Source organism: Anabrus simplex, chromosome 1, assembly GCF_040414725.1.
Source record: "Anabrus simplex isolate iqAnaSimp1 chromosome 1, ASM4041472v1, whole genome shotgun sequence".
Lineage (NCBI taxonomy): Eukaryota > Metazoa > Arthropoda > Insecta > Orthoptera > Tettigoniidae > Anabrus > Anabrus simplex.
In genome coordinates this window covers 1,576,546,603-1,576,563,451 of record NC_090265.1, presented here as the reverse complement: position 1 = coordinate 1,576,563,451, position 16,849 = coordinate 1,576,546,603, and the positions used below count along the sequence as shown (strand labels likewise).

The 16,849-nt window shown below is 36.8% G+C and overlaps 1 protein-coding gene across 1 annotated transcript in view; it reads left to right on the top strand.

Moving 5' to 3' along the window:
* PsGEF (Protostome-specific GEF) overlaps positions 1-16,849 on the top strand; it is a 603,069-nt gene that overhangs the window by 422,793 nt on the left and 163,427 nt on the right. Inside the window, exon 17 of the mRNA XM_067138170.2 lies at positions 578-955. Within this exon, the coding sequence (XP_066994271.2) occupies positions 578-955 (378 nt within the window). The remainder of the gene's footprint in view (positions 1-577; positions 956-16,849) is intronic.

Sequence of the window (16,849 nt, the reverse complement as noted above, 5' to 3'; positions counted from 1 at the left end):
AAATTCTAAGTTCCCATGGAGGAAATCTAATTTTTGATCTGACATTGATATCCAACCAATACTTCAATTTTTTTTTGTCAGGCAGTGTATATAAGAAAACCCAGGTCCAATAACACTCTTGCAGAATGCCCCTCTTAATCATTACAGGATCAGATAATGCTTCACCTGTTCTAATTCTCTTAGTTCTATTTTTGACAAATTTAGCCACCCATTCAGTCACTTTTTTGTCTATTTCAATAGCCCACATTCTCATCAATAATCGTTCATGATCTACCCTGTCAAAGTCCTTGGATAGGTCAACAGCAATACTGTCAATCTGACCTACTGAATTTAAAATATCTGCTATATTTTGCTGAAATCCTATAAGTTGAGCCACAGAGAAATATCTTTTTCTTAAACCCAAACTGCCTTCTATCAAACCCATTAGTAATTTTGCAAATGTGTCATGTCAAAATTACAAATGTTTGTGATATAAGATAAGTAAAGGAGGTTTGTGCTCTAGGGTTAACCTAGCTTCAGTGTTTAATAAAGATTTCTCTTTCCTGCAAATACTACATGTCCTTCTCATTTCTTTCAGGTGACTGTAAAATCTGGAGGGGGGGACCACCCTGTAGCTGTATGCCGCAAGTGTCACAAGACCTGTCTGTCCAATAGTGCTGTCTCCCCTCAGTCACCAAGGGCATCAGACAATAGCAATGAGCTGGATGAAGATGATACAGATTATAACGAGAAGTGGGGACCCCTCATGTTGATGGGTATGACAGTTGGGTTAGGTGCCAGCACCCTTATGGACCCCTTCTCACCAACTGAAGTGCCGCTCATCTCTGTTCTGCCACCCACACCTGATACAATACCTCGCAACTCTGCTGGATTTCAGTGGGATGATACGGACACCCCTTTCATGAACCGCAAGTCTTTCTCACCATCCAGCACATCACCTGACCCTGATAATCAGGTTAGTTGGTTTGAGCCTACTTACAGTATACTGCACTTTAAGTAACAATAACAAATAATAATAATAATAATAATAATAATAATAATAATAATAATAATAATAATAATAATAATAATAATAATAATAATAATAATAATAATAATAATAATAATAATAATAATAATCTATATATATAAAATAAGAGTTTTGTCTGTACATTGCTCAGAATTTGAAAAGAATGGTATTTCTCTATCAGTCATGTCCACAGTAACCAGAAAATGCACTTTTTACTTTTCTGTAATTTCTGTCTCTCTCTGCCTGTCTGTCTGTATGTACACGCATCACTAGAAAACGGCCAAAGAGAATGTAATGAAAATTGGTATGCAAAGTCGGGGAATAAGTCGCTACAATCTAGGTCATAAATAATTTTATCCACGCTGATAGAAATGGTAGTTTAGGGAAAGGACTAAAATTAAATTTTCAAATATTTATGTTTTTAGTAGTCCTATCTTCATAAAAATTGGTATGCAAAGTCGAGGAATATGTCGCTACAATCTAGCTTATGAATAATTTTATTCACGCTGAGTGAAATGGTAGTTTAGGGGAAGGCCTAAATGTAATTCTCAAATATTTATATTATTAGTAGTTGTATCGATAAATACTATATAACCAAAGTTATAGAGAATTAAACTTCCGACCATTTATGTCTTATACATTTTTTTTACCTTACCGGCTATGATAACAAAGATATTCATGAATTTGTACTTTGTTGCTAAGTCCATATCAACGCCGAGCCATGAGGAAATGGGTTAACAGAATTTAATGAAAATCAGTATATAGAGTCGGGGAATAAGAAACTACAGTCTAAGCTCTAAACAATTTTATTCATCCTGGATGAAATTGTAGTTTAGGAGGAGGTGCCTAAAGTGTAATTTTTAAATAGCCTACCAATGTTATTGGTCCTATCGAAAAGTACTATATAAAAAAGTTATAGAGAATAAAATTTCCGATCATTTATCTTTTACTCAGTTTTACCATACCGACTATGATAAGAGTGGTATTTCAGAGTTGGAAGAAAATGAAATGTGAAGGCGTATAATATCGAAAGTGCATAACATTGATCAATAATAACATTAATTGACCATTGTTTATTGTGATGTTCTTTGTCTCTTATGCTGCCTCTCAACTCCGAGTATAACATCCTGACTGAATATTGACGGGAAATAGCCGGGGAGTTATAAAACTTTCTTCTTTAGCATGCCATTCCTCTGGTCCATACATTTTCTGATACAGCTGGTACGTAACACACTGGATCGTCATAGTATTTCAGCCATTCGATCCCTACTCTGACGCATTGTTTCTTTGAGCAGTGTGCATACTTAAGGCAGAGCCTCAGTGGTAGTGGTAGTAGTAGTATGGTCTGGTCTAGAATAACAATTTAGGCATTTTCCGAATTATAGCACCACAATATTCACTAAATAACTCAAAATTCAACTCTGAAAAGAGCCGTTTCTTAAGAAAAGCTTCTTTCTCTTCACTTTTATTAAATTCTACATTCAATTTATTCCAAACTAGCAGTGAAGAGGGGTTTCCTCTTCTGGCTTGGAGGAAAAATTTGCCTTTAAGTCAGATAGATTATTCCACCGCCAGTGTAGTGAATTGATATTTTCCGATTCATCGAGTACTCCTAGGAAACAGAATAGTAATTGGGCATAGTTTTTACCCTGGGAGTCTCCACTATTCGAGCCTCTCCCCGCCGAAGAAAGCCGAAGTGTGTTCACAGATCACAGCTGTCTGTGGATTGGTCATTCCAGGTCTGGAACTTTGGACTGTTAGATAGGCAGCGTAATCCTGTTCGTTAAAAGTGAGAAAATGTGTGGTGTTTCATTTGATTGAGTATTTCATATGAAAGCATTGCTTTTAATCGCACCATTCCTATAAACGTCATTGTATGTTCATTTCAGTTGGGAAAACCACTAAGACAGTCTTTCTGAGGATGTAAAAAGGCATTATAATGATAACATCCCAACGTGATTGTGACTGATGGTATGAAATTGGGTCTACCATTACAGTGAAAATTTCCTGTCTTCATATGAGAAAAGATGTTTGGTGACCTCCTGCCGTGTTTCTAGGGTAATATCAAGAACTATACATTTTAATACAATATTGCTCACAACGTGTACACTACCTAACCTAGAATTCTGTATACAATGTAGAATTCCATAGCGAAGCATGGGTACATCAGCTAGTAATAATAATAATAATAATAATAATAATAATAATAATAATAATAATAATAATAATAATAATAATAATAATAATAATAATAATAATAATAATGTCCCGGGCATGACGTTAAACTGTGTCCAAAAACCGAGTGACCACTGGTATAAGTGGTCCTCCTCTACCAAGTGCCAACGGCCTCTTCGGAGGGCGGATGAGTGGGTAGAGGTTCAGGGCACACTCTTGCCCTTGGGGTGGGAAACTGCCCCAAAGGCGGAAGAGCCACTAGATGGCCAACGGCATAGGATAATAATAAATCCAGTAGCGTCTATTCACCTATTTGGTGTGACAACTGGTCAGCATCTGTACTCCGAGTCGGAGCCGCTGCCTCAGAAAACCTTCAGGAACTCACCCACCTGATTGTACTCCGATCCCTCAGGACCAACCCAATCGCTTTAGAACAAGCACACCATGATTCATGCAAGTAAGAACAACATTACTCCAGGTGGTAACCAATCCACCTGCCAACTGAAAATGAAGGCGGCAACCGGCCACTCGGATTCTGGAGGAGCCGGGCTGACACGAAAGAGAGAGTTGGAGCTCTCTGGCAAACTTCCCACTAAAACGCCCTTCTACATTGGCACGCTAAACATAAACACACTCCTAAAAGTAGGCAAACTTCTCAGATTAACATCAGAATTAGATCAGTAAAAAATCCAGCTACTCGCCGTACAAGAGACCAGACTCACTGTGTCAGAGACATCAGAATATGGTAACTACCACATTTTCGAGAGCAAAACTACACAAACAGTAGGAAAAGCCACACCAATGTTAGGCATGACCTTTTTCGTACACAAAAACATCATGAACTCTGTAGAAGAGATCACATCCATAAACAACAGACTAATGACCTTGCGACTTCGCTGTGCAAATCGCCACTACACCTTTGTACATGCCTACGCACGCACCAACGACTGCAAAGATCAGAAACAAACAGAAAACTTCTGGAACAAACTCAAAACCACACTCATCAAAATGCCTGAAAAAGACACAATCATTCTCCTCGGCGATTTCAACGGTATAAATGGTAAAGAAAAGTGCTACAGAAAAAATGCAGGAAGATTCTCAGCACACGAAAAGACCAACAAAAATGGCAAATGCACATCAAGCTCTGTCAACAACACGACCTGAAAATAAAAAAATCAAATCTCAGGGAAACGTGGGAAAATATCCCAGCCAAAACTTGGAACGAATTCCACGACAAAATCATGAAGAGTGCATCAGAGCAAATTCCACTACAGAAAAAGAACAGACACCCGTTTTTGAACACCGAATGTGACCAAGCCATATTGAATAGAAAAAACACATACCAGAAGTTCATCAGCAACCGTACACCTGAAAACGAAGAAAAATTCTGCGAAGTCCGCAGCCTCTAAACTCATCAGACAAACCAAGAGGAAATACCTGGAGGACTAACTGAAGTTGGCCGAACAGGACTTCCGCAACTACAACACCAGAGATTTTTACAGCGTCTTCCACAACAGATTAAATGGGTACACGCCGAAGAACCTCTGCTTCAGGAAACAAAACAGAAAACTGGCACTAACAGATGACGAAAACACCAAGGAACTCATGAGATACTTCGAGTCATTACTCAACTGCCCAGAACCAACGGCAAGGTTTCCACATAAACCCCACCCTATTCCAAACCCAGACTCATCTCCACCTACACAAGAGGAAATACACCGACATATACAACGACTGAAAAACAACAAGGCATCCGGAGACAACGGCATCGTAGCAGAGCTTCTTAAACATCTAGGAAAGAATTCTCTCCAAGAACTCACACAAATCATACAAGAAATTTGGACAATGGAAAAACTACCAGAAAATTGGAGAAACGCCCTCCTCGTTCCACTTCACAAAAAAGTTGACCGAACAGATGTGAACAATTACAGGGGAATTTCCCTGGTGCAAGTCGCATACAAAATCCTCTCCGCAGCCATCCTCCACAGAACACTGGAACAACTAGAACCGCTCATAGGTGAATACCAAGCGGGCTTCAGGCCCCACAGATCATGTGCAGAACAGATACTCAACCTGAAAACCATCTTGAAACTACGACACACAAGAAAACAACCCACAATCTGCACCTTCCTGGACTTCCAGAAAGCATACGACTCCTTTGACCGGCAATCCCTCTTCCAAACACTGAGTGAATACGGACTGGACAACAAGACTCAAAAAATCATCAGACTAACTCTCACCAACACAACCTCCCAAGTAAAATTCATGGGAAATATATCTGAAAAATTTCAGATAAAAACTGGTGTCTGACAAAGAGATGGACTTTCCCCACTACTCTTTAACATAGCCTTGGACAAAATCATGAGAGAATGGGAACAGGCTCTAAAAGTTCAAGGAAATTGGCAACCATTAAGTATGACGAGAAAACATGTAAAAATCTCCTGTCTTCCTTTCGCAGATGATCTCGCGATCCTCGCAACAAATGAACAACAGGCAATCAGCCAAATCGAAACCCTCAAGAAATGCTCAGAAAAATTCGGCCTACAAATCTCCTTCTCAAAAACCAAGGTCATGTGCAACCACTGAAGCCTCCAGAATTTGAAAACAAAATTTGGCACAATCGAAAAAGTAACTGAGTTCCGATATCTTGGAGAAATTATAGTACCAACAGGAAAAGAACAGAAGGCCCTTGAGGTCCGCATCCAGAAAATGAAGAGAGCCCTCGGCTGAACGCAAAACATTTACAACAAAAATTGCCTTTCAACCTTCACCAAAATTCAACATTACAACACTGTGATCAAGCCTGAAATACTACACACGAGTGAAACACTGGATCTCCACAGAAAAACAGTACTCGAAGACATGCTGAAAGAGGAACGTAAAATCATCAGAAAAATTCTCGGCCCAAAACTGACTGACGAAGGATATAAACTGCAATGTCGTACAAAAACCGAGGAGCTCTCAAACCTTGCAGCCGACATCAGAAAAAGACGCCTGAAATTTTACGGACACATCAAATGCCTTCCAGAAAACAGAGTGACAAGAATCTTACTAGACACAACAGAAAACATCAAAACAAATAGATGGACAACGGAAATCCGCCAAGACCTGGAAAAATCAGGAATCAAAGTGGCCGACATCACTGACCGAACCTGCTACAGAATGAAAATCAACAAGTGGGAAGTAGAGTCAGAGAGAAACCACAAGAAGAAGACAGGAGCTAAGTGGACAGAAGAACGAAGAACCACGATGAGAGAAAAATTGAAGGCTACCTGGGAAAGAAGAAAATGCACAACTTCTAAGTGAGCTTTGCATGATCAGTTTTCTTGTCTTTTTCGCATCTAATAATAATAATAATAATAATAATAATAATAATAATAATAATAACTGGGTTGACATTCCAACTTACTGCCATTTAACAGAGAAGAAGAATTCTGCTAGATGGTTCCTACAGCTGAAATAATTTTCTTGGGAAGGTGCACAGTTCATTATTAAAAGTGCCTATAATAAGGAGTACAAAGATTTTAGCCAACTCTTCAAGATTTGGCTACCTTGGGAACAAGCAAACAATCACATCTACAAACTTAGGACCATGAGTCAGATACTTTGCCTCTGACCTATTGAGGCAGCTGCTCTTTAGATATTTGAATTTCTCTTCATCTTAATAATAATCTTCAATGAACCTCAGAAGTAAACAGTACACCACCAGAAATAAGAATGTGACAGTGATCATATTTTCAAATACAGCATATTGGATGATCCATACTCCTGATATGCTAGTCATACAATTAACAAACATATTCTGTAAATTTCTCAACCATACTTGGAATAGTAGCCTACATGCCAAAGAGATGTTGAACAACAACGGCTAGCCAGACTCCGGCAGGAACCGAGCGTACAATTTTCTGATTTTGCATCAGGTGCTCAGGCAATTGAGCTATAGTGACTTTGGCCACGTTTGTTCTGTTGGAAGTAGAGATGGGTCAATACTTTAAAATGACAGGTCCCCTTTCATACTGTCATTCACAGAAGAGTTGGAGAATTTTTATTATAATGGCAGCCCCCTTTATCTAATGCCAGTCACAATCGAGTTGGGGATCCTTCATTACATTGGCAGGCCCCCTCTCCTACTAACAGTCACAGTTGAAGGATACTAATAAATGAAACTGGATGTGAAGCAATCTGCACAAAAGTATAAACATGAAAACAGACATGAATTAATGAGGCACTTCCAGGTAGTGATGGGATAATTGAATATAAAATAATCACTTATTTGATTATTTCATTTTGATTATTTTTTCCATTTGATTATATTTTTGGTCATACGATTATTTTGTACATTTGAATCTGTTTTCAAATGATTGGGGCAATCAAATAGTGAATGTTTTCAATATGATTGAATGAAAAGTAATCTTAATGTTGTCATCAACTTATCAATCTCATCACAGGGAAATTAAAATTATCTATCTTCATTCCCTTACAGGAAGTGTGTGGGTAGGGTGAATGGTCTCTGATAAGCCGAAAATAATAAGAATTCTGCTCCACATGTATGAATGAGTCGTGCATTCAGATGCCACTACTTAAAATGCACACAGTAATACAGTCGAACCTTGATTCTCCATTTTTGGAGGGACCACGAAGAAAATAACGTACAACACGGGAAAACGAAACATCCGGGAACGAATGAACCAACAACAATTTGGATAAACATCACAAAAATGAAATATGTATACTTATAATCTTAAAAATGCCCCTAAACCAAACCAAACTACAGCCCCAATGGGCCTTCCACGTACCAAGCGACTTCCCTCGATCCGAAGGCCTGCAGATTACGAGGTGACGCATGGTCAGTGTGACGAATCCCCTCGGCTGTTATTCCTGGCTCTCTAGACCAGAGTCGCCATATCACCATTAAATAGCTCCTCAATTAAAGTTAATAGTAGAATGACTGAACGAGCCCTCATATCCAGGTAAAAATGCCTGACCTGGCCAGTAATCGAATCTGGGCCCTCCAGGTGAGAGGCAGGCAAGTTAGACCGCGGGGCTGGCTTCAAACGTTAATTACCAGTATGCGGCTTAACAAGCTCGAAACTTTACATTCAGTTTTACCAGGGAAGCTTCGTCAAATTCCTCTGAAAACTTCTTTCAGTTCAGCAACTTTGATCAGCAAAACTATTCGAAAAATCTAATACCCGTAATGCCAAGCCAAACATCAATCAACCACAAGTAGTTTTTGATTCTCTAATCTAATAAAATAAAGCACATTAGATACAAAAGCGCCCAACATGATGGCGGAATCCTTTATTTTTCAATCTTCCATTGTAATTTGGTCACCGGTATACTGTTCGCAGTCAGTTTGGGGAAATCTTGTACCGCGTAAATTAGGCCTACATTGACTTTTAAAGGTTATGTTGAACTCAGGAATATGGTTTCGAATGTACGTATCAATCTTCAAGTTCTCGAATGCATTTTATTCAATTCTGCTCGTCACTAAACACAATCAAATTAGAAAGAGAAAAAAATATCATTAACACTTCTGAAATTATGCTTATTCGTGACCTTGAGCTCAGCTGGAGTACTAGTAGTAAACATTTTTATTCCTGCCCTGAAGGGGGAGGCGGGCCTCTTACATGGTGACGCCGTCTCTCAGGCCGGGAGATTTGTTGCGGTGAAGGAGATGTGCGGAGAAGGTGAGGGGGTGGGTGGCCATGGCCTATACTACGAACTGTCCCAGCATTTGCCTTAGTGCGGAAGAATGGAAAACCACGGAAAACCATTCTCAGGACAGTCAACGGGTGGGACCAGGCGTGTAGTCCGGCACTGTGTCCCAGACCCGTCTCCCGAATGCAGAGGCGTAGAGCCACGGTAGAGCCGTGGCCAACTTTCCTCTGCTCGGTTGGCCGGTCAGAGTACAGAGCTGTTGGACCATGGGCAAGCCGTGGCCTCTTAAGGGACGAAAACAGTAATAGGCAATCCCAAAACATCCAATGGCTTAATGTAAATAAGGTGCAACATCTGTTCTGGTCTCGATAGCATAATTGTATATGATAATATTAAAATACTAAATTTGTGTTACTTAAGAAGCAGCAGTTTCGATTCCTGCCTGAAAGCCCAGTGACTATACAGTGCCCTGAGGGAAATGCCGAAAATCTGTTCGGCGATGCACCCTGGACATAATGTAGACGTTTTGCACGTACGAACATTTAAATTTTTTTAAAATAGTAATATAAGAAATTTATTTTAACTCAACCTATTCAATACAGTACAAGATGTTAACATATTAGTTAAACATCATTAATAATAGTTGAGACATGTTTTGCCCCTTCTGTGGGGCATCAAATACCTCAAAAATTCTACCAGACATCTGGTTGGAAATTATAAAAATATGTTGCATGAGTGAACACATTAAAAAACATCTACAAGATCCCACCATTAACAAAAGATCAAATAGATTTAAAAAAGTCACACTAGTGGACACATTGGTAAATTTTCACTCAACAACAAGGCCATCATATGTACAGTATTGACAATAATGGTAGTTAAGTCTTATTTGATGTTAAGTTCGAAGACAGTTTAAAATTTATATACAAAAATTGAAAATGAATGCAGAAAACATACAGTTACAATTTACATGTATGCGTATTTCACATTGTAAAATTCGAAAAATTGGATTTGTCTTTTTTCTCATTTAAAAACATTGTATCATCACATTAAGACACTTGTCGATAAAAATATAGGCATATTCCTTACACACATGATGCAATGAATTAACATTTAATAGCTGGACAATTTTCCTCTTAACATAGCCTACTAACAGAAAGAAAATCTATAAAAACCCGGCTTTAATCTGAGAAGAGGGATAAAAGAAAGAAAAATATGAAAATGTTGTCGATAGTCATGTTTTGAGGAATATTTACGTACAAGTAGAGTAAAAATGTAACATACCCTTGGCTGTATAGTCAAGGATTTTTAAAGTCGCTGGCCTGGAAATGATCTGAACAGATCTTATAATTCTTATATAAGCGTAACGTCCCTTCTTTCTTGCACACCTTATCCAAAGCACTTCTGTGACATTTCAAAACCCACAGATCACACCTACAACAACACATCGGTATTGAAGGTTAACTGCTGCACTATACAATTAAAAATGCGTATTACATTTTAAGCCAGTTACAATATGGGTTGAGCAGGTCAGACAATTATGAAGTACTATAAAGACCTCTGTCACTGGAAGAATATATATGCAAACACAATATTACTTACATTTTCTTGTCATGAGGGAACCTGAAGAACAACCGCGCATTCTTCTCTACTTCATAGTTCCTGCAGCCAAACACAGCACATACCTTTCCCTCATGTTGAGAGGAGATATCAAGGAACGACCCACGCTACTATTTAATTATGTCAACTCACTGAAAACACATAAATAACACCAAAAACTTCACACACAAATACACGTGCTCTTATGAGAGAATCAGTAGTTTTCAGGTCTACTCGCTAGAGAGAGCTCCAATAGCTGTCCCTCGATATCTCGCTCAGTGTCGCATATTGTCTCTACTGTATTTGGTAATAGTTGGCTTAGAGGTAGTGATTTTAGAAAAGATGGGCTACACCTTAACAGAAAAGGAACCTCTAAGTTTGGTAAACTTCTCAATAGAATATCTAGTAGAATGCTCTCGGGAAACTAATTAAGAAAATGAGGGGGGATGCTAATCACAATGGCAAAAACTTAAGTGATACAGAAAATGATTTAGAAAGTATAACTTATATCAGGAATACAATACACAATGTAGATAGGGAATCATTTCACAGAGATCAGATACACTATACTAAGAAAGCACCAAGGTTAGTTGAACACTTTAGAGGATACTATCAAAATGTAAATGGACTTCAAAGCAAACTAACTGAGCTTAAAATTTTTTCATGTTTAGCTGACTATGACTTCATGGTATTAACCGAAACAAACTTAAATGATGAAATTAGTGATGTGGAACTCGGACTCGAAACGTATTCAATTTTCAGATGTGATAGGTCTTCTTTAACGAGTACGAAGGCATCCCATGGGGGGGGGTAATGATCTGTATTAACAAGAAGTTTAATCCTACTCTTATACCGTGCATTAACACAGTTGAACAGTTGTTTGTGTCCCTGACTTTTAACACCACAAAATTAATCATTGGTGCTGTATACATTTCACCCAAGTCTCCCGTCCAAAAATATTTCGAACATTGCAGTGCTGTTGAAAAAATTATGTCAAATCTTGACAACCATTTATTGCTCATTGTTGGTGACTACAATCTACCACATCTTAATCGGATAGTAAATGAAGAAACATCTTCTGGCCTTATGTCAGTAGGTAACCACACTATGCAGTCCAGTTTAGTTATAGACACTTTTTCTTATCTCTGTTTAAATCAGTTTAATGCTATCCCAAATTTTCTGAATCACTTTCTTGATTTGGTTTTCAGTAACTCCAGTTCCATTGAAGTAAAATCTAGTAATGAAAGCATTGTCCTCCTCGATAGACACCACCCAGCATTAGAGATTTCTTTACCTATAAATGAGCTATACAATTCCTTGCCCGCTGATAGTTTTTTATTTTGACTTTTTAAATGGTGACTAAAATGGACTAAATTATTATCTGTCACAGTTCAGCTGGAAGGAGATGTTTCAAAATGTATCAATTGATAAAGCAGTAGAAATCTTCTATTCAGTACTACATTATGGCATGGAACTTTACATCCCTATACGGAATTTTAAGACTCCCAAATTCCCAAAGTGGTTTAATCATAAATTGAAGTCCCTGATTATTGAAAAGAAGAAAGCACACAAGCGATACAAAATATCAGGTCTCAATAGTGATTATCAGCATTTCTCGAAATTAAGAAATTAATGCAAGTCTGAATCTAAATCTTGCTATACAATGTATGTCTCCAACTGTGAACGAAGTATTACTTCCAATCCACAGAAATTCTGGCAATATCTAAGTTCTAAAAGGTCATGTAATAATATTCCTTCAACAATGCATCTTAATGAAGTTACAGCAGATACTGGAGAAAATATTGTCAGTCTTTTTGCTAACCACTTTTCATCCGTTTATTCTTCTTATCAGAATAGTAGTAGTATGTCATATAATTATCCTTTCTCTGTCAATCTATCAGTTATAAACATTAGTAAGGCAGAAATTTACAACAAACTTATATCTATGGAATTAAAGAAAACTGTTGGACCTGATGGTGTTTCAACGTACCTGCTCAAATACTGCTCATTTATTTTATGTGAAGCACTCTTTTATCTGTTCAACTTAACATTAAACCAAGGCGTTTTTCCAGTGGAATGGAAGAAAGGATTTGTTAGTCCAGTTTTCAAAAATGGTGATAAAACTGACATAAAACAATATAGACCAGTTATAATTTCTTCTTATATTTCCAAAATTTTTGACTCAATAATTCTTGACAAAATCACACCTCTCTTTAGAAACATCATCATTGATGAACAACATGGATTCTTTTCAGGACGGTCAACCTGTAGCAATCTTCTTTTATTCTATCAGTTCCTCTTGGATGCAATAGAGAACCACTCCCAAGTGGACTGCATTTATACCGACTTCTCAAAAGCTTTTGACACTGTCGACCACGTTATCTTGCTGCAAAAACTGCAGGCTACGGAATTAATGGGCCTCTCCTCTCATGGTTTGAATCATATCTTAAAAATCGCCTGCAAATTGTTAAAATAAGGAATCATTTTCCTGCACCTATTATTGTTACCAGTGGAGTTCCTCAAGGGTCTCACCTTCTGCCCTTACTTTTTACTCTCTACATAAATTACATTAAAAATATACTTAAGAATTCTGAATTGCTTTTGTTTACTAACAATGCAAAAATGTTTATGCAAATTAATTGTCCACTTGATTGTTTAAAACTTCAAGAAGATTTACATCATCTGGAAAAGTACTGTATTCAAAATGGGTTGAAACTTAATCATGAGAAATGTAAAATAATATCGTTTTTTAAAAACAAATTCTAACTTCCTGTTTCACAATTAATGACCTTGGTGTTTTATTCAGTTATAATCTATCGTTTAATGAACATATTGAAAATATTTGTAAGAAAGCATTTCAAAGTTTGGGTTGCATTACTAGATATTCTAGAGAATTTTCAAACTTAGCTACCTATCAATTGCTGTATGTGTCTATGGTACGCCCTATACTAGAATACTGTACACCTGTTTGGAACCCTTCTCATCAGAGATTAGATTAGATTCAGTACAACATAAATTTCTTCGGTTATATTAATTTAGAGCAGGATTCTCATATGATAATGTTGATTATACATCCTTACAACAGTTCTTAAATATGCATAGCCTGTCACAACGCCGTGAATTATTGGATACACTCTTCATTTTTAAATTGCTTCATTCCTTGGTGAATTGTCCACAACTCCTTGCAAAAATTAACGTACATGTACCAGTCAGACACACAAGGTTCAAGAATACATTTTCTACAAATTGGCATAGAACTAACTACGCATTCAATGGGCCAATTGAACGAATGTCAAGATCTCTAAACAAAGTGGATATTGATATATTTAACTGCTCATTGTCAAAATTGAGAAATCACTTACATAATCTCCAGAACTGACTGTTACTTTCCTGTGATTACTTGTAATATAACCTGTGTATATATCTGTACATATTTTTCTACTTATACTCCATTGAACTTTCTTTTTAGTGTGTTTTGTTTTGTTTATTCTTCTCAACTGTTATGTAAGATGGTATTACCGTTAATAAAGTATTATTATCACTTTCTGATTCATCAGTCTTTCCCAGATAAACTTATTTACCATTTGTTGGTCATGTTTCTGTCATTCGCATCACCTTCCCAATTGTCATTTGGTAAATTGAGATCACTGGCTACGATAATGTTCCCCTTCCTATTAACTGAGCATGACTGTGCCATAACTTATACTTGTTGACAGGAGGGGAGGTTCCAAGAACACTGCTGCTTGCCTTGACAAGAATTCTTAGAAATGTAAACAATTGTAAATAGCTGAGGAATTATTTGTTTCTGACTGCTTCGGTGATATTCCAGGTATGCAGTCCCGCATCTCCCAAGGCTAAGACTGTAATAGGTGGTGTATTATATTGTTTTCTGTTGGCAGAGGTCTTTAAAGGATGAAAGAATTGTTGAGCTATGGTGTTAGCATGATTATCATTGTCAAATGACAACACACAAAATAGTAAAACAAGATGCTTTACTGACCACTAGCTAAGGATGTTAACGCACTCACTGAGACTACTGTGTGTACAACTGGACTCGGGTGAAAGTGTGTTCTAACCCCACGCTGGCTGTTTTGAAAGTGGTTCTCTGTGGTTTCCCATTTTAAACAGACTAATTTACTCACTTTTGAAAATAAGAATTTCAATAAGAAGTTATAATTGTATATTTTTGAGGAACATACTGTACTCTTCACAATGTTAAATCTGATTCCATAGTATATCGGACCGCATTATATCAAGCTTCTGCTGCATGTTATTTCTTATAGTTGAGGTAAACTTTTAATACCATTCTTTGCTCAAACATTTTATCCAGCAGACTATTTGCCTTTGGGGTATTTGTTATACTTGCAAAAGAAAACAGTAATTTAACTGGGATCGATTATGGTAAAGGTGTATTTAAAAAAACACATTTTAGAAAATTGTTTTTAATCTCTGGATATCAATTTAAAATATCTAGACTTCAAAATCCACCAGAAAAGAAACTGGAAATCATACTCTCTGCCTTTGCTAGTGTTGTTCAATAATGAAGAACCATAGTCCAAAACATTAAAATCATAAAATTCATCTTCCTTGCAAATTGCTTGGATTCGATACGCATCTTCCATCACTTCCTTAAATTCCTTAGCAATAACCGTGATGAATAGGCTCTCATCCAAGCTTGCCAAGTGTGTGGAATGCAAGCAAACCATTTTTCTTTTCTTTTTTTTTAATTTGGGATATGCCACTGATATAACGATGGCCTTTTCTTCTTCAGAACTACAAGGCTTCAGTATCTTTTCATCTCTTTTCTGTACATTTAAGCAGTGCCTCACAAACTAGCTTACAATACATTACATTTTACTTGAGTAATGTGTGCATTTTCTTTTGTAATATGAAAATCATAGGCAACACAATACCACAATATATATTTTATTTTAGTCTTGTGATATATTCATTTCCTCTGCAACAGGTTTCTTGCAATGTAATGAAATTTATAATCCTGAAATTTGTTAAGGCCAAGTGATTGATATAATGCACAGTAACATTCTTCTCTTTTATTGACATTTGTTTCAAAGAATCTAAGAGGTTATTCCATCTTGTTGCTCCTGGTTCGCTGGCAACTTAGCTAAACTAGAAATAGAAGAATTTATTAAATTACTCAAATTTGTATTGAATAACAACTAGGCTACTTCTCTTTCAATAATAAAATTTATCACCAATTAAGCTTGACTATGGGGAGCCCCATCTCAGGGATACTGGCAGATATATATATGGATAACTTGGAAGAATCTAAAAATTAAACCAAATATAGAAGGGCAATGCCTTTGGCTGAGGTACATAGATGACACGTTTGTAATAATAGACCACCGAAAAAATAATAGTACTATACAAAAAAAAATGTAGCATTTTCAAATAGGGTAGAGAGTTGTATAAAATTAACCAAGGAAGACAAAAACAATGATTCATTAAATTTTCTAGATGCGAGTGTCATGCATACAGATTTAGGATTTGATTTTCAGATATACAGAAAACCAACACACACCCCAATTACAATAAAAAAAGATTCTCTTCATCCAAAATTCCATAAACAGGCATCCTTTTTCAGCCTGGTCTATAGAGCCTTCAAAATACCTTTATCACCTGTTAACTTAAGGTAAAAAGATTTATAAAAGAACTAGCACTGACTAATGGTTACAAAACAGAGACGGTGAATCGAATCATTAACAAAGTAAAACTTAAGTTGGCCACTAATCTTACTCCAGAAAAGATTAAAAAATTAAAATGCGCAACTTTCACCTACACCAATCCTGCGATTCACCAAATGACGAATTCCTTGAAAAAACGAAATTTACAAGTAGGTAGCCTTCAAGACACATAACACTAATAAAAACATTTTTTCAACCATAATACAGTTAATTTAACCTTCTTGGAGCCAGGAGCCAATCTGGTCGGCCGCTCATCATCAGCTGGAAGAGGCCAGAGCTCCGCCTCCACTCTACTACTGTGAAGTGCCAGGCCGTTTTCAGTGGAAATACATGTATTTTAAAATTTGCATACATCTACCAGTGTAGATGGCATGCAAGTTTCTACATATTGACTACATAGTATAAACAACTGGTTTAGAGTGAAATAAAGAATCAGAAACGTTTTATTGTTGATTTACAGTTGTCGATAACATTTATTTTTAGGAAGAGAAACACATTTCCGCACTTTCTCTCTCAATATCTACTATGAAAAAATCATTTACGATACAAAAGAATATACGTAATTATGTATAATGTATTTCTAAATACAATTCAATAGAATAACTAATTTGAATGAGAAAAATAAAAACATAAAATATAAAAATTCAAACATATGTCACTAGTAGAAACAAGACAATTTTACTCGCCGATAAAATTTGCGTAT